At 48.6% G+C, this 18729-nt stretch overlaps 1 protein-coding gene across 2 annotated transcripts in view; it reads left to right on the forward strand.

Moving 5' to 3' along the window:
• The window catches only part of NUMBL (NUMB like endocytic adaptor protein), a 37950-nt gene extending 20156 nt beyond the window's left edge, over nucleotides 1-17794 (forward strand). The window contains exons 7-10 of one of the 2 annotated variants that reach the window (XM_016194692.2): nucleotides 4971-5148; nucleotides 7247-7549; nucleotides 15067-15189; nucleotides 16472-17794. In XM_016194692.2, the coding sequence (XP_016050178.1) occupies nucleotides 4971-5148; nucleotides 7247-7549; nucleotides 15067-15189; nucleotides 16472-17076 (1209 nt within the window). In that variant the 3' untranslated portion in view covers nucleotides 17077-17794. Of the gene's footprint in view, nucleotides 1-4970; nucleotides 5149-7243; nucleotides 7550-15066; nucleotides 15190-16471 lie in introns of both variants that reach the window. The other variant, XM_007537911.3, reaches the window with a different exon arrangement.
• Nucleotides 17795-18729: the final 935 nt, after the last annotated feature.

Consider the following 18729-nt stretch of genomic DNA (forward strand, 5'->3'; position numbering starts at 1 on the left):
CAAGGACCAACATAAGGATCCCAGTTTGAGCCCCCAGCTCCCCACCAGCAGGGGAGTCGCTTCACAAGCAGTGAAGCAGGTCTGCAGGGGTCTATCTTTCTCTCCCCCTCTGTCTTTCCCTCCTCTCTTCATTTCTCTCTGTCCTACCCAACAATGATGACATCAATAACAACAACAATTTAAAAAAAAAAATCAAGAACAACAAAAGGGAATAAATGAGTAATTTTTTTTTTTTTAAAAGGATGGGGGCAGGTCTGAACTGCTGTGTATGTGATGTTTCATATGATCAACTCTGTGCTGTGTACCTGGCAAGACTCCTGATTCTTTCTTTTTAACCAGAGCACTGTTAAGCTCTGGCTTAGAGGGGTGTCAGGGACTAAATTTGAATTCTTTTATTTATGCATTTTATTTATGGAATAGAGACAGAAGTCTCTTTTGATAATCATTTTTTAATTTTTTTATCTTTACTTACTTATTGGATAGAGATAGCCAGAAATCAAGAGAGAAGGGGATGATAGAGAAGGAGAGAGACAGAGAGACACCTGCAGCACTGTTTCACCACTCACAAAGCTTTCCCCCTGCAGGTGGAGACCAGGGGCTAGAATCTGGGTCCTTGCACACTGTAACATGCACACTCAACCAGTTGAACCACCACCAGACCCCTTAATATTTCTTTTATTCATTACTTTTTTTTGGATAGAGACAGAAATTGAAATAGAAGAGGAAGAAAGAGAGAGACATACAGCACAGCTTCATTGTGTATAGTGCCTACCCTACCTCCCACCCCAACAAGCAGGGACTAGGGACTTGAACCCAGGTCCGTGTATACTGTAATATTTGGATTCTACCAGGTGCTCCACTGCCTGCATCCCCTTCTCCTTTTAAAAATTTGTTTTTGGGGAGTCAGGTGGTGGCACAGCGGGTTAAGCGCATGTGACGCAAAGCGCAAGGACCAGCTTAAGGATCCTGGTTCGAGCCCCCGGCTCCCGACCTGCAGGGAAGTCACTTCACAAGCGGTGAAGCAGATCTGCAGGTGTCTGTCTTTCTCTTCCCCCTCTGTCTTCCCCTCCTCTCTCCATTTCTCTTTGTCCTATCCAACAACAACAATATCAATAACCACAACAATGTTAAACAACAAGGGCAACAAAAGGGAAAATAAATAAATATTTTAAAAAATAGTTTTGGGGGAGTCAGGCTATAGTGCAGCGGGTTAAGCACATGTGGCGCAAAGCACAAGGACCAGCGTAAGGATCCCTGTTCGAGCCCCTGGCTCCCTGGCTCCCCACCTGCAGGGAAGTCACTTCACAAGCAGTGAAGCAGGTCTGCAGGTGTCTATCTTTCTCTCCCCCTCTGTCTTCCCTTCCTCTCTCTATTTCTCTCTGTCCTATCCAACAACATCAATAACAAAAACAATAATAACTACAACAACAATAAAAACAACAAGGGCAACAAAAGGGAAAATAAATATATAAAGAAAATTTTTTTAAAAGATGAAAAAAGCTGTTTTGAGCCAGGTGGTGGCACACCTGGTTGAGTGCACCTACAGAGGGGAAGCTTCACAAGTGATGAGGCAGGGCTGCAGGTGTCTCTCTATCTCTCTCCCTCTCTATCTCCCCCTACCCTCTCAGTTTCTGGCTGTCTCTATCCAATAAATAAACAATAATTAAAAATTATTTTTAAAATTTTTGTTTATTTATTAATGAGAAGGAAAGAGATGAAAGAGATGCAGAGCATCACAGGCACATCCAGTGCTGGGGACTGAACTCATGACCTCAAGTTTCAGGATCTAAAACTTTATCCACTCAGCCATCCCCAAGGCCTCTAGCCTACATTCTTTTTACTTTATTATTATTTTTTTTTTGAGTTTTTTGTTTTCGTTCTCTCTCTTTAAAATAATCTTATTTATTTGATAAGACAGAGAGAAATGGGGGAGGGGAAGTAGAGAGAGAGAGAAATACAGATACCTGGTGTACTGTTTCACCACTTGTGAAGCTTCCTCTCTGTAGGTGGAGAGCTTGAGCTCAAACCCGGGTCCTTGGGCGTGACAGTATGTGTGCTCAACCAGGTACACCAGCATCTGTTCCCTCTTTCTCTTTTTTCTTTAAAAAAATTTTTATTATCTTTATTTATTGGATAGAGACATCCAGAATTGAGAGGGGAGGGGGTAATAGAGAGGAAAGGAAACAGAGAGACACCTACAGCCCTGCTTTACCACTTGCAAAGCTTTCTCCCTGCAGGTGGGGTCTGGGGGTTCGAATCCTGGTCCTTGAGCATTGTAACGTGTGCTGAACCAGGTGCAGCCCTGGTTTTCTTGGTTCATGCACGCACATGGTGATGTGTACGCTTAACTGGGTGCGCCACCTGCACAACCCAACTCCACATCAGGGTCTGGGGTACTCCCACCACTCCTGTCCTCTTGTCACCATAGATTAGTTTTGGCTCTTGTAGAAATCCCTATAGACAGAGCTGTCATTATTTGACTCTTTTTTGTTGTTGTTGCCTTATTTATTTATTTACTTATTTTGTAGATAAGAGACAGAAGTAGAGGGAGAATGAAAGAGACCACAGTACATTCCTTCAATGTGGCAGGGGGTCAGGCTTGAACCTAGGTCATATGTAGAGCAAAGCAGTGTACTTTCCAAGTGAGCTTTTTTGCTGATGCAGTATTACACTCTCATTTTAGGCTTTTCTTACCAATCAGGGCTGTCATCCGTGCCTACAGAGGTGAAAAGACTACTCCTGGGTCAGCCTGCTGGATCCTAGGCTTCTGGCATCCTGTCTACACAACCAGTCTTTTTTAAAATTTTATTTTACTTTTTTTTTTTTTTTATTGGAAAGGTAGGAGAGAGAGAAAGAAAGAACCAGATGTCACTCTGGTAATGTGCTGTTGGGGATTGAACTTGGGACCTCATACTTGAGTCTTTTTTTTTTTTTTTTTTTTTTTTACCAGAGCACTGATCAGCTCTGGCTTACAGTGGTGCAGGGGACTGAACCTGGGAATTCGAAGCCTCAGGCATCACAGTCTGTTTGCATAACCATTATGCTATCTACCGCTGCCGGAGAGTCTAAGTCTAGTTCTTTATCCACTGCACCACCTCCTGGACCACTTAACTATTTTCTATTTATTTATTTGTTTTACTGAAGAGAGAGAGAGAGAGAGAGAGACAGAGAGAAATAGGGATGGGGAAGATAGCAAGAAAGAAAGACAGAGACATCTGTAGCACTACTTCACAACTTGTGAAACTTTTCCTTCTGCAGGTGGGAACCAGGGGCTTGAACCTGGGTCCTTGTGCATTGTAACGAGCTCAACCAGGTGTGCCACCACCCAGCCCCTACACAACCAGACTCTTTATCTCATCTAGGTCTTATTTATTTTGGTGGTGAAGCACATTTAATATTGCTCAGCCGCCTCCCTAGCTCAGTTTCCATGAGCCATATACTTTCATTTCATTTTGTAATTCTTACATAGGTCCTTGCATGTGTGCTTAACCTGCTGCACTACCGCCCAACTCCCCATTTTGTAATTCTTAAAAGATCTGTTTTTATTTGGTCTGGGAAAACAGCTCACGTGGATAGCTCTGTGCAACCCAGCTTCAAGCCTAGTCAGTCCCCACTCCGTTGAAGGAAGCCTTGGTGCTGTGGTCTCTTTTACTCTATGCCTTCTCTGTCTCTATAAAAGAAAAACAAAAACAAAAACTATTTTTATATTTATTTCACAAGAGAGAGAAAGATCCAGGACATCACTCCGGCACAGAGGATGCCAGGGATGGAACTACAGAACTTATGCCTTGTAAAACTAGAATTCTATGACCACACTACCGCCTGGGCTGCTTTCTCCAAATGGTTAAAAAGATTTGTTGATTTTGCAGTCCAGGAGGTGGCAGTGTGACTGAAGCAACAGACTAGTAACCAGGATGCACTGATCTTGATTTCCAGCAGCACCAAGTATGACAGAGTGATACTCTTGTTCTATGTCTCTACTTTTCTCTCTCTCTTATTAACAGTCAGTAAATATTTTATAAGTTTTTATGAGAGAGACAGACCAGAGCAGCACTCATCTCTGGCATTTGTCATGTCAGAGATCAAACCTAGGACTTCATGCAATATCTTCCTGGTCCCTTCATTCTGTACTTTTTTAAATGTTTGTTTGTTTATTTATTTATTATTGGATAGAGACAGAAATTGAGGGGGGAGATAGAGAGAAAGAGAGACAGAGAAACACCTGCTTTACCACTCATGAAGCTTTTCCCCTGCAGGTGGGGACCAGGGCCTTGAACCTAGGTCCTTGTGCATGCACTGTAATGTGTCCACTTAACCAGGTGTGCCAACACCTGGCCTCTTATTTTATATATTCTTTAGCAACTGGGAGAGAGCCAAGAGGAAGAGAAGGGGAGATATAAAAGCCCACTTCAGGGAGTCGGGCTGTAACGCGGCGGGTTAAGCGCAGGTGGCGCAAAGCGCAAGGACTGGTGTAAGTATCCTGGTTCAAGCCCCGGGCTCCCCGCCTGCAGGGGAGTCGCTTTACAGGCAGTGAAGCAGGTCTGCTGGTGTCTGTCTTTCTCTCCCCCTCTCTGTCTTCCCCGATCTCTCTCCATTTCTCTTTGTCCTATCCAACAACAACACAGCAATAGCAACAACAACAATAATAACAACGGTAAACAAATAACAAGGGCAACAAAAGGGAAAAATGGCCTCCAGAAGCAGTGGATTTGTAGTGCAGGCACCCGAGCCCCAGCAGTAACCCTGTAGGCAAATGAATAAATAAAATAAAATAAAATAAAATAAAATAAAATAAAATAAAATAAAATATGAAAGCACCACTCCTGTCATCCATGGAATCCCATGTTTAGCATCTTGGTGTGCGCCCATCAAGCCCCAGGCTGCACCCACGGAAGGCAAGCGCTCTACTCACCGAGCTATGCCAAGAGCCCAAGGCAGAGTCTTGGAACCGGCCCTGACCTCTTTCCCAGGGCGAGAGACTGAGCCACGCCGTGGGCTGCGCGTTTGCTGCCTGCCTGGAGCGGAAGCAGAGGCGGGAGAAGGAATGCGGAGTCACAGCCGCCTTCGATGCCAGCCGCACCAGCTTCGCCCGGGAGGGCTCCTTCCGTGGGCGGCCCGCGGAGCGAGAGGCCCCAGACAAAAAGAAAGGTAGGTGGGTCCTGGGGAGAGGGGCGGGCATCAGGTTCTGGGGGAGGAGCTGCAGAGGTGTTGTGGGGTGGGAGGACTCCAGTTTGCCAAGGAAAGCAGCAAGCCTACTCGCTTGGCTCCAGCTGATAAAGCATACTTCGAGTTTCCATTCTCCAGGCCCCAAGTCCTGGCCACATTCTTCAAGAGCTTTAGCTTCTGCTAAGAAGCCAGGTTTTTCAGGAGCTGTGAAGCTAGGTCTGTTAATGAGCTGTGAAGTCAACTTGCCTGGGTCAAGGATTTAAAACAATAAAAAGGGGAGTTGGGCAGTAGCACAGAGGGTTAAGCTCATGTGGCACGAAGTATCCCAGTTCGAGCCCCCGGCTCCCCACCTGCAGGGAAGTCGCTTCACAAGTGGTGAAGCAGGTCTGCAGATGTCTATCTTTTTCTCCCCCACCTCTTTGTCTTCCATTTCTCTCTGTCCTATCTAACAATGACAACATCAATAGCAACAGCAGTAATAACTACAACAACAATAAAAGCAAGGGCAACAAAAGGGAAAATAAATATAAAAAATAAAAGAAGTAGAAATAAGTGTTGTGTGTAGTAAGCATAATTTAATGCTACCTGGTGGGGTGGGGTGGGGTCATTTTTACTTTAGTGAGAGAGAAATACAGAAACCAGAGAACCCTGCTCAGCTCTGGCTTATGATGGTGCTGGGGATTGCACCTGGAACCTTAGAGCCTCTGGCATGAGTCCTTTTTTTTTTTTTTTAATTGATTGATTTGATAGAGACTGACATTGAGAGGGAAAGGGAGCTAGGCAAAGAGGAAGAGAGACAACCTGCTGTGCTGCTTCACTTCTCCTGAAGCAGGTGTCTTTCTCTCCCTCTCTGTCTTCCTCTCCTCGCTCCATTTCTCTCTATCCTACCCAACAATAACGACAGCAATAACAACAACAGTAACAACAACAACAAAAAAGGGCAACAAAAGGAGATACATAAATAAAAATAAATAAAAGGTAAAAAAAAAAAATGCAGGGCCTCATGTGTAAGAGTCCCAGACTCTAGCCACTGTGCCACCACTTGAATCACCCTATTTTTTTATAGAGGCTTTTCTTTTCAATTTTTTTATTATCTTTATTTTTATTGGATAGAGACAACCAGAAATTGAGAGGAATGGGGAGATTGAGAAAGAGACAGAGAGACACCTGCAGCCCTGCTTCACCACTCATGAAGTTTTCCCTCTGCATGTGGGGACCCGGGGCTTGAACCCAGGACTTTCTAACATGTATGCTTAACCAGGTGCACCACCATCCAGCCCCAGTGTTATTCTTTTAAAATAATTTTTATTTTATTTTATCTTAGGCAGAGAGAATGAAAAAGACCAAAGCTTCTTCCAATGCCGTGAGGGCCAAATTTGAATCTGGATTGCATACATAGCAAAGCTTTTTTCTTTTCTTTACCAGAGCAGTCCTCAGCTCTGGCGGATGGTGGTGCTGGGGATTGAATCTGGGACCTTGAAGCCTCAGGCATGAAAGTCTTTTGCAGAACCATTATGCTTTTTCCTTAGCCCCCCCTCCCTCTTTCTATCTGAAAAAAAAAAAAAGTCAACATGGAGCAGTGAAGCCCCAATGATTAAAAAAAAAGAGAGAGAGAGAGAAAAAGAAAGAAAAAAGAGTGGCTGGGGAGACAGCATAAATGGTTATGCAAAAAGACTTTTCATGCCTGAGGCACCAAAGGTCCCAGGTTCAATATCCCCAGCACCACCATCAGCCAGAGTAGTGCTCTGGTAAAAAAAAAAGAAAGAAAGAAAGAAAGAAAGAAAGAAAGAAAGAAAGAAAGAAAGAAAGAGGAAATTATTAAGTCAGAAAAAGAGACAGGAAAGCCTCAGAGGGGAAGTAGAGGGAGCAGCAGGAGAGGGTCTGTCTGGCTGGAGTGACTCCCCCCTCCCTGCTTCAGGCGGGCTGAGGAACTGGGGGGACACTGTAGGACTCTGACCAGCTGGACACTCCTGCGGAAGGCAGCTTGGGGGTGACCCCGGGGCCCCCACCTGTTGGGAGAGGCCTTGAAGGCGGAGGGGAGTTGTCTAACCACCCCTCTCCCCCGCCGTGTTTCCAGCAGAGGCAGCGGCGGCTCCCACCGCGGCTCCCGGGCCCGCCCAGCCCGGGCACGTGTCCCCGACCCCCGCCACCACGTCGCCCGGCGAGAAGGGGGAGGCGGGCACCCCGGTGGCCGCGGGCACCTCGGCAGCTGCCATCCCGCGGCGCCACGCCCCCCTGGAGCAGCTGGTCCGCCAGGGCTCCTTCCGCGGCTTCCCGGCGCTCAGCCAGAAGAACTCCCCCTTCAAGCGGCAGCTGAGCCTGCGGCTGAACGAGCTGCCGTCCACGCTGCAGCGCCGCACCGACTTCCAGGTGAAGGGCACAGGTGAGCCGGCGGAAAGCAGGCGCGGAGGTAACTCAGGGTGGCTGTGTGCACGCGCGCGCTCGCGCACACACATTCCTTGTTCGAGCTCAGCCACACCTACACCGCACCCACCCCTGCATGCATGTGGGTTCAAGCCTGCGGGAGGGAAGTTTCACAAGCAGTGAGAAGCAGGTCTGCAGGTGTCTCTTTTTCTCTTTCCCTTCTTTGTGTCCCCCCCCACCCCTCTCAATTTCTCTCTGTCGTATCAAATAAGAGGGAAAAGGGACTGGGGAAAGGCCTGCTGGGAGCAGTGGATTTATAATGCAGGCACTGAACCCCAGTGATAACCCTAGTGGAAAGAGAGGAGAGGGGAGGGGAGGGGAGGGGAGGGGAGGGGAGGATGAAAGCCAGGACTTAAACCCAAGAGGGACTCAAACCCAGGAGCAGTTCTCACATTGCTTCCAGTGATTGGCCCAGAATGAGGTCCTGACTGTGTGTGCATGAGGGCGCTGTCCAACATTCAAGGAGTTTTGGGTTTTGTTTTTCATGGTGTGACTTTTAAAAAAATTTGTTGGTGGTTTACAAGATTATAAAATGAAGTTGTGTGATTCCACATGCACATCTGTGCTCCTCCCATAATAATAACTACCATAGTTCTCTAAAAGTCTTAGAGACAGTTTGGCTACTTCTGTTTCTTCTCTCCTTCCTTCCTTCCTTCCTTTTTTTTTTTTACATTTATTTATTTATTTATTCCCTTTTGTTGTCCTTGTTGTTTTATTGTTGTAGTTATTATTGATGTCATCGTTGTTGGATAGGACAGAGAGAAATGGAGAGAGGAGGGGAAGACAGAGAGGGGGAGAGAAAGACAGATACCTGCAGACCTGCTTCACCACCTGTGAAGCGACTCCCCTGCAGGTGGGGAGCCGGGGGCTCAAACCAGGATCCTTCCTCTGGTCCTTGTGCTTTGCGCCACGTGCGCTTAACCCGCTGTGCTACCGCTGGACTCCCTTTTTTTTTTTTTAAATCAAGATTGTTGCTAGGACTTGGTGCCTATAAGTACACTGCTCTCAGTTGTGTCCTTACATTCGCCCTCTCTCTTTTTCTCTGTAACATTGTCTTTTTTATATATTTATTTATTTATCCCCTTTGTTGCCCTTGTTGTTTTATTGTTGTAGTTATTATTGATGTCATTGTTGTTGGATAGGACAGAGAGAAATGGAGAGAGGAGGGGAAGACAGAGAGGGGGAGAGAAAGATAGACACCTGCAGACCTGCTTCACTGCCTGTGAAGTGTCTCCCCTGCAGGTGGAAAGCTGGGGGCTCGAACCAGGATCCTTACACGGGTCCTTGAGCTTTGCGCCATGTGCGCTTAACCTGCTGCTCTACTGCCGGACTCCCTAACATTGCCTTATGTAATAGAAATAAATATGGCGGGAACAAGGAAAGGGAGAAAGAAAGACACCTGTAGCACTGTTTCACTGTTTGTGACCCTCCATCCCTCTGCAGGTGGGGGCCAGGGACTTAAATCTAGGTCTTTGCACATAGTAATATATGCACTCTGTCAGATGTACCACTACCCAGCTTTAGGATACTATGTCCCTTCCTTCCTTCCTTCCTTCCTTCCTTCCTTCCTTCCTTCCTTCCTTCTTCTTAGTGATGTAATACTTGATTTAAAAATACTACTGCCGGGAGTCGGGCGGTGGCGCAGTGGGTTAAGCGCACGTGGCGCAAAGCGCAGGGACTGGCATAAGGATCCCGGTTCGAGCCCCCGGCTCCCCACCTGCAGGGGAGTCACTTCACGGGCGGTGAAGCAGGTCTGCAGGTGTCTATCTTTCTCTCCCCTCTCTCTCTGTCTTCCCCTCCTCTCTCCATTTCTCTTTGTCCTATCCAACAACAAAGCAACGTCAACAATGGCAATAATAACCGCAACGAGGCTGCAACAACTAGGGCAACAAAAAGGGGGAAAAATGGCCTCCAGGAGTGGTGGATTCATGGTGCAGGCACCGAGCCCAGCAATAACCCTGGAGGAAAAAAAAATACTACTGCCTCTTTTTTCTAAATGCATGCATCTCAATTCTCTATACTCCACACATGTATGAAATCAGACACCTACTCTTGCTGGTTAAGAAACTGTATTCAGGAGTCGGGAGGTAGTACAGCGGGTTAAGTGCATGTGGTGTGAAGCACGAGGACCAGCATAAGGATCCCGGTTCGAGCCCCTGGCTCCCCATCTGCAGGGGAGTCACTTCATAGGTGGTGAAGCAGGTCTGCAGGTGTCATATCTTTCTCTTCCCCTCCTCTCTCCAATTCTCTCTGTCCTATCCGACAATGATGGCATCAATAACAACAAGGGCAACAAAAGGGAAAATATATAAAAAATAAATACATATTAAAAAAAGAAACTATATTCATGTCAATAACTATCCTATCAATCATTATTTTCCCAATCAAAAGGCTGTGGGGGGGGATAGACAGAGACAGAGAGAAAGAGAAGAAAACACTATATCACTGAAGCTTTCTTCAGCATGGTGGGGACTGGGCTTGAACTTGGGTCATGCACATAACAAAGCCAGCATACCATCCAAATAATCTATCACACGGTTTTAAAAGTCCCATCTAAGGAATTCTACAGCATGGCAGTTAAGACAGTATTATCCACAGGTCAGTATAAGCTCTACTTTGAATCCAGCAAGCAAGGTCTTTATAAAATATTATAGGGCGGGGGTCGATATACTGGTTATGCAAACAAACTGTCATGCCTGAGGCTCCGAAGTCCCAGGTTCAATCCCCTGCACCACCATAAGCCAGAGCTGAGCAGTGCTCTGGTTAATTAAAAAAAAAAAAAATTATTATTTTATTTGTTTGGTAGAGACAGAAATTGAGAAGGGAACAGAAAATAGAGAAGCAGAGAGACACCTGTAGCATTGCTCCAGTGCGTGTGAAGCTTCCTCCTGAAGGTGGAGACTAGGGGCGTGAACCTGGTCCTTGCTCATGATAATTCATGACTTCTTTAACAAAAGGAGTGTTGCGTTCCTACCAACCAAGAAGGAGAGACAAGGTGGCATTAATTTGTTACCAGAGCACTACTCAGCTCTAGCTTATGGTGGTATAGGGGATTGAACCTGTGACTTTGGAGCCTCAGGCATAAGAGTCTCTTTGCATAGCCATTTTGCTATCTACCCCCCACACTAATAAATAAATATTTTAAAAAAGCAGCCAGGGAATTAAGAAACTGCACATGTGTAAGGCCCTAGCTTTGCAAGAAGAAGAAGGAGAAGGAGAAGGAGAAGGAGGAGGAGGAGGAGGAGGAGAAGGAGAAGAAGAAGAAGAAGAAGAAGAAGAAGAAGAAGAAGAAGAAAAAGTATTGTGTTCAGAGGGCAGTGAGAGTAGAGTGATGTCACATCACAGTCTCTGCACTGTCTGTCACAGGCAAGAGAAAGGAACAAGGTGGCACACTAGCAGTATCTTCTGTAGGCACAGAAGAGAGAACAGCAGATTTTGCTGGAAGGGGCACTCCTAGATTTTAGAAACACGAGGCGAAGGGCACACGTGAGCACAGGATTTGGAGAGCAGAGCAACATGTATGGACAAAGGATAGGGCATGGGGCATGGGCCGCCACCCCGAGGTACTTGCTTGATTAGCCAGGGACACTAACAAAGAAAGAGATGGAACATTTGGGCTAGGGAGACTTCAAAGTGGTTATGTGAACAACTTCTTCTATGCTTGAGGCTTTCAGGTCCCCGGCTCAATCTCCAGCATCCACCATGAGCCAGAGCTGAGCTGTCTGGTGAAAATAAATAAATCATCATTGATTAGCAATGTCTGCCACAGGTGGCGCCAGAGTAGAGGCAGAACAGCCATGCACCACTTGCCATGCTGAGAAATGTGTTGCAATGTGTGTAAGATGGTTGTGTGGGCGTCGGAGTGTGAAGACAACACACTCAAGAGGAGGAACCTTCTGCTCTACCTGGAAGACGCGAACCAAAATCTCATTATGTGGAGTGTGACTGTGTAAACAGTATACATAGACATGCACAGAGACATGTACAGAGACATATACATAGGTGTGCGTGTGTGTGTGTTCCTTTTTTATCAGAACAGTGCTCAGCTCTGGCTTATAGTGGTGCTGGGGATTGAACCTAGGACCTCAGAGCCTCAGACATGAAAGTCATTTGCATAACCATTCCACTATTTCTGCAACCCTATATATATATATATTTATTATTATTATTTATTTTCCCTTTTGATGCCCTTGGTTTTATTTATTTATTTATTTATTTTTTTAACCAGAGCACTATTCAGCTCTGTCTTATGGTGGTGTGGGGGATTGAACCTGAGACTTTGGAGCCTCAGGCATGAGAGTCTGTTTGCATAACCATTATGCTATCTACCCTCCACCCGTTTTTTTGTTTGTTTGTTTTTTTTTAAAGATTTTATTTATTCATGAGAAACATAGGAGGAGAGAGAAACCAGGCATCACCCTGGCACATGTGCTGCCGGGGACTGAACTCAGGACCTCATGCTTGAGAGTCCGATGCTTTATCCACTGCGCCACCTTCCGGACCACTGTTGCCCTTGTTTTATTGTTGTTGTAGTTGTTGTTGATGTCATTGTTGTTGGATAGGACAGAGAGAAATGGAGAGAGGAGGAGGAAAGGTAGACACCTGCAGACCTGCTTCACCGCTTGTGAAGTGACCCCCCCCCCCCCGTAAGTGGGGAGCTGGGGGCTTGAATTGGGATCCTTACACTGGTCCTTGCGCTTTGTGCCATGTGCGCTTAACCTGCTGTGCTACCGTCCGACCCCTATATTTTATTTTACTGAGAGAAAGAGATACAGAGAGGCCAGAACACTGATCAGCTCTGGCTTACAGTGGTCCCAGGGATTGCAGGGGGGACCTTGGAGTCTCTTGCATCACCATTATGCTGTCCCCCAGGCCCCTAAATGCTCTGTTTGGAGGGAAAATGGGGTTGCAGGAACCAGTCCTCCCTTTCAGATTGTCCTCTGAATCAATGAGTATGGGCCAAGGGTCAGGTGGACAGAGTTCAGTGGGAGAAAAGCATTGCATCTGTGTCTGGTTACTCACATCTGCTTTGGCCAGGAAAGGGAGAGAGGTGATCTAAGGCCAAGGGAGGTAGGGGGAGGGTGCATAGGTGGCATGTTTTATCTGAGGGAGCCAGGCAGGGAGCTGCCTTCCTGTCATCTGTCAGTGAAGTCAGTCCTGCTTCCATTCTCCAAAGCTGAGACACCTACCCCTGGTGGCCTTGGGGACTGGCATTGGAGGGTTTACTCTGTGCCCAGGAGGCCAGGCTACCGCAGATGGGGACTGCTGGGTAGGTGCCAGTGCTTGCTGAGAATGATGCATGCTCACCCGTGTCCCTCGGTGTCCCTGGGTCCCCACACCTTCCTAGGTTATTGATGTCCCCATGAAGCCTGCTTCTGGCACACCCCCTGGGCCGTTCAAGGGCTGTCCTAGTGGTAGAGATGGCCAACTCCCCGGGCTTGATTTGGAAGCCTCGTTTTTGGAGTGAGCTGCACATTTGGTCAGCTGTTACCTGCCAAACAGAAATTCCATAAATCACCTAGTGGGTCTGCAAAAGACTTTCATGCTTGAAACAGAGTGGTCCCAGGTTCAATTCTCTATACCACACCATAAGTCAGAGCTAGTGGTGCTCTCATAAAACAAACAAAAAAGAAATAGAAGGGAGTTGGGCAGTAGCACAGCGGGTTAAGTGCACATGGCACAAAGTGCAAAGACCAGCATAAGGATCCTGGTTTGAGCCCCTGACTCCCCACCTGCAGGGGAGTCGCTTCACAGGTGGTGAAGCTGGTCTGCAGGTGTCTATCTTTCTCTCCCCCTCTCTGTCTTCCCCTCCTGTCTCCATTTCTCTCTGTCCTATCCAACAATGACGACAGTAATAACTACAGCAATAAGACAACAAGGGCAACAAAAGGGAATAAATAAATATTAAAAAAAAAAAAGAAATAGAAAAGAAAAAAAAAACATTCACAGACTCGCCTGGATGTCGCACATGCTCAGAAGTCATACTCTCCCTGAGCCCCATGGTCTCAAATGACACACACACCTGAGAGTTGCCCAACTAGGCATCACAGTTGCACACACACCCTGCGGCTGAGGCACTAGCCCAGCTGGTAGAGCAGAGGACTTGTGTGCCCTGAGGCTCCAAGTTCATTCCCTGGTGCCTCATGTACTGGAGTAATGCTCTGATTTCTCTCTCACTCTATCTCATGTGAAACTCTATCACATCTAAAATAATGGTCCAGGTGCCAGGCGTTGGCACACCCAGTTAAGCATACACATTACCAAGCATAAGGCACCTGGATTGAGCATCCGCTTCCCACCTGCAGGGGGAAGCTTCACAAGCAGTGAGGCAAGTCTGCAGGTGTCTCTTTTTCTCTTTCCATTTATTTATTTATTTATTTTCTTTACCTCCAGGGTTATCACAGGGGCTCAGTGCTATGACTACAAATCTACTCCTGGAGGCCATTTCCCCCTTTTTTCCTTTTTTTTTTTTTTTTTCTATTTTATTTGACAGAGAAATTGAGAGGGGAAGGGATGTAGAGAGGGAGAGAGAAAGATATACCCCTGCAGAGCTGCTTCACTGCTTGTGAAGCTTCCCACTGCAGGTGGGGAGCCGTGGCGAATGACCCTGGGTCCTTGTGCATAGTAATCTGTGTGCTTCGCTGGGCGCACCACTGCCTGGCTCCTTCTTTCTCTATCCTCTATCTTCCACTCCCCTCGTAATTTCTATCTGCCCTTTCAAATAATTAATAACAACAACAAAAATGGTTAAAATGACCACCAGCGCAGCAGATTAAGCGCAGGTGGTGCAAAGCTCAAGGACCGGCATAAGGATCCCAGTTAAAGCCCCCGACTCCCCACCTGCAGAGGAGTCGCTTCACAGGCGGTGAAGCAGGTCTGCAGGTGTCTGTCTTTCTTTCCCCCTCTGTCTTCCCCTCCTCTCTCCATTTCTCTCTGTCCTATCCAACAACAATGATAACAACAACAATGATAAACAATAAGAGCAACAAAAGGGAAAAAATATAAATATATAAAAAACCACCACCAAGCCCCCCCCCCAATTACCCTGGTGGTAGTAAAAACTAAGTGCAGTAAAATAAAATAAAGGTCCAGTGAATTAGTCAGGTAGTAGGTTGCTTTGCCATGTGCATGACCCACATTTGAACCCAGCTCCCACTCCATTGAAAAAAATCCCAGGGATCAAACTCAGAACCTCATGTTCGAGGTCCCAGGTTACAGCAACACACAGGTCTGAGTTTGGGGCGGCTGTGACTGTCACGATTAAATGCCACCTATCACTTGATGGTTGTACCACTCAGATGTCATACCCCACATGCACCACTGTCATTTCTGGGGTCATGACCACAGCTTGACTGCAGAAGGAACCCACTAACCCGCAGACCTTGACCCACATCAGAAGAGAACTAGGTGAGGCTGAGGGGTCCAAGGTGGTGCCCAGTCCTGGGCACTGAACTACGCCTTTTTCTGACTTGCCAGTGCCTGAGATGGAGCTTCCCGGGGCCAGTGACAGCGATGGCATCAATGCCCTGTGCACTCAGATCAGTTCGTCCTTCGCCAGTGGTGGGGCACCTGCTTCTGGCCCGCCTCCTGCCTCGGCAGGTAAGCCCAGACCTTCCCCAGGGCAAGTGCCCTGCTCACCTCCCACCCCATTTGGAATTTCCTCAGCACCTCTACCCAGCCCCCTATCTATTATTTACTTTTTTTTTTTTAGCACTACTAGTGTTATCTCTTGGACTCAGCACCTGCACTGCACTCTCTCTCTTATAGAGACAGAGAAATTGAGAGTGAAGCTTGCCCCCTGCACCCCTGCAGATGGGGATGGAGGGCATGGAGGGGGCTCAAAGCTGAGTCCTGGCACATGGTAATGCATGTGCATTGGATGCACTCTCCTGGGTGTGCCACTTCTGGGCCCCTGTTTTTTGTTTGTTTGGTTTTTTCTTTGTTTTGTTTTTATGCTTTTATCTTTAATTTTTATTGATCCCCCCCCCCTTTTTTTTTGTCTCCAGGGTTATTGCCGGGGCTTGGTGCCTGCACCGAGAATCCACTGCTCCTGGAGACCATTTTTTCCCCTTTTGTTGCTCTTGTTGTTTATCATTGTTGTGGTTATTATTATTGTTGTTGTTGTTGGATAGGACAGAGAGAAATCGAGAGAGGAGGGGAGACAGAGAGGGGGAGAGTGAAGCAACTCCCCTGCAGGCGGGGAGCCCGGGGCTTGAACCGGGATACTTACACTGGTCCTTGCGCTTTGCGCCACCTGTGCTTAACCTGCTGCACTACCTTCTGACTCCCTGATTCCCTTTTACAGAGACAGAAACAGAGAGGATAGAATAGAGACATCGGCAGTACTGCTTTCCCCCTTGAGTGGGAACTAGGGGCTTCAACCCTGGTCCTTGTGCATGGCAACTTGTGTACTCCACCGTGTGCACCAGTGTCTCCTCCCTGTCCTTTGTTTTGTTTTGTCATCACCAGGATTTCACTGCACCAAGATGACTTTTTCAGATACACACACACACACACACACACACACACACACACACACACACACACACACACAGGAAAACCACAGTACCAAAACTTCCTTCTGAGATGTGTGGGTGGCAGTCTGGGAACTTGGGTCACACACATGGCAGAACAACACACTACCCAACTGAGCTATGTTGCCAGCCCTCCGCCCTTGCTTTATTTTATTTGTTTTATGCCTTTTATTTATTTGTTGCATCATCTCGGGGATCTCAGAAGTCCAGAACCTTCTGTGTTCTGGTCCCGCGAGGAACCTTTCTGTGGCCCCTAGATGGGTGAAGTCAGTGAGACACCCTGGAGGGAGAAGCAGGGCTGGTTATGCCCCCCCCCCCATACCAGCTCTCCACCCTCCTCCCTACAGGGGCTTCGGCCTGGTGCGAGTCCACGGGAGCCCCCGCAGCCTTCCAACCCGGGCACCGGCGGACGCCCTCGGAGGCCGAGCGGTGGCTGGAGGAGGTGTCCCAGGTGGCCAAAGCGCAACAGCAGCAGCAGCAGCAGCAGCAGGTGTCGGCCCTGCCCGCCGTGACCCCCGCGCCCCCAGCCCTGCAGCCCTTCCCGGCCACGGGGCCCTTCGACACCACCCCCGCCCAGGTGGCCGTGTTCCTGCCGCCCGCGCCCATGCAGCCGCCCTTCGTGCCCGCCTACCCGGGTCTGGGCTACCCCCCGATGCCCCGGGTGCCCGTGGTGGGCATCACGCCCTCGCAGATGGTGGCCAACGCCTTCTGCTCGGCCGCCCAGCTCCAGCCACAGCCAGCTGCCTTGCTGGGGAAAGCGGGGGCCTTCCCGCCCGCGCCCCGCCCGCGGCCCAATGGGGCTCCCTGGCCCCCCGAACCCGCCCCCGCATCCGCCCCCGAGCTCGACCCCTTCGAGGCCCAGTGGGCCGCGCTGGAGGGTAAGCCCAGCGCCGAGAAACCTTCCAACCCCTTCTCCGGCGACCTGCAGAAAACCTTCGAGATCGAACTGTAGCCCGAGCCGAGGGGACTCCACACCCACCCACCCATCCTGCTCCCTGGGACTGCACCCCTCCCTCCACACCCGCTCCCGACCACCCCCACCCCCCCTCACAACCACTATGGGAACCAGAACCGACGAGGCAGTGTCCAGGTTGCGACAGGATGGAATTCAGGGACTGACCCAGCCTGGCTGAGGGACCTATTTCACTGCCGGATGTAGACTGGCAATGCCCCCCACTTCACCCCACTACATCTATCCTCCGTTCAAGCTACACCTTCCAGTTTCTGTTGTCCATCCACCTTCCAGTGTTGGGCGAGGTGGAGGAGGGATGCCCACTTAGGCCGGCCCCTGGGCCCCACTTGAGTGTTCACCCCGAGTCTGGTGTCCCCCCACACCACCCCCATATTCAGCACAAGCAAAGGGCTTCCCTCTGCCCACCCGCTGCATTCACTGCCAATGCTGTGCCCGCCCGCCCCCTGGGCCCCATCTCCCTTGTGCCACAGGCTCATGGGGCCAGGGGCCAGGCTGGGGCCGGGAGGAGGCTAGGGGGCCCGGGAAGGAGTTGCTCAGTTACCTCACATGGGTGCCCGTTAGGGAGGGGGGTCCGGGCAGAGGTGGGAGAGGGGTTCCTGGCGGGTACTTTTCTATCTTTTATTTCCAGATTTTTTTGTATCTAAACTTGCAGATTTGTATTATACAGGACAGCCAATAAAGGAAGAATATAACGGTGCCCATTGGGAAAACGGTGTGTGTATTTCCAGGGGGTTGTGTGCTCACAAAGCCCTTCCCCCTGAGTCATCTTCTCAAACAGAAGAGTGACAATGGTGTCCCTGCTTGAGAACCTCTGAGTCAGAAGGCCAGAGCAGGTGCAGATGGCTCCAGTACTCTAGAGGTGGGTATTAAAGAGGACCCAGGGGTGGGGAGGAGGCTCAGTGGTAAAGTGTATGCCTTGCAGGTGTGAGGCCGTTTAAGCCCCATCACCACGTCTAAATGAGAGATGAGGCAACGGGGGTCGGGGGTAGTGCCGCAGGTTAACCACACATGACGCAAAGGGCAAGGACCCACATAAGGATCCCGGTTGGAGCCCGCGGCTCCCCACCTGCAGTGGGGTCGCTTCGCAAGCAGTAAAGCAGGTCTGCAGGTGTCTCTCCTTCTCACCCCCTCTCTGTCTCCCCTCCTCTCTCAATTTCTCTCTGTCCTATCCACCACCACCACCAATGGCAACAGTAAAGACATCAAGGGAAACAAAATGGGAAAAAAAATGGCCTCCAGAAGCAGTGAATTCAAAGTGCAGGCAGAGAGCCCCAGCAATAATCCTGGGGGCAAGAAAAAAAATGAGGCACGGGGGGTTGTACAGTGGACAAAAGCATGGGACTTTCAAGGATGAGGCCCCGAGTTCAACCCCCAGCATCTTATGTGTCAGAGTAATGCTCAGATTCTCTTTTTCTTTGATAAATAAGATTTAATTTTTTTCTTTATTGGGGGATTAATGGTTTACAGTTGACAGTAAAATACGAGTTTGCACATGCATAACATTTCCCGGTTTTCCACATAACAGTTCAAGCCCCACTAGGTCCTCCCCTGTTCCTGGACCTGAACCCTCTCCCCCACCCCAGAGTCTTTTATTTCCATGTCACATAAATAAGATTTTATTTTTAAAAAGTA

The sequence above is a fragment of the Erinaceus europaeus genome, chromosome 2 (assembly GCF_950295315.1).
Source record: "Erinaceus europaeus chromosome 2, mEriEur2.1, whole genome shotgun sequence".
NCBI lineage: Eukaryota > Metazoa > Chordata > Mammalia > Eulipotyphla > Erinaceidae > Erinaceus > Erinaceus europaeus.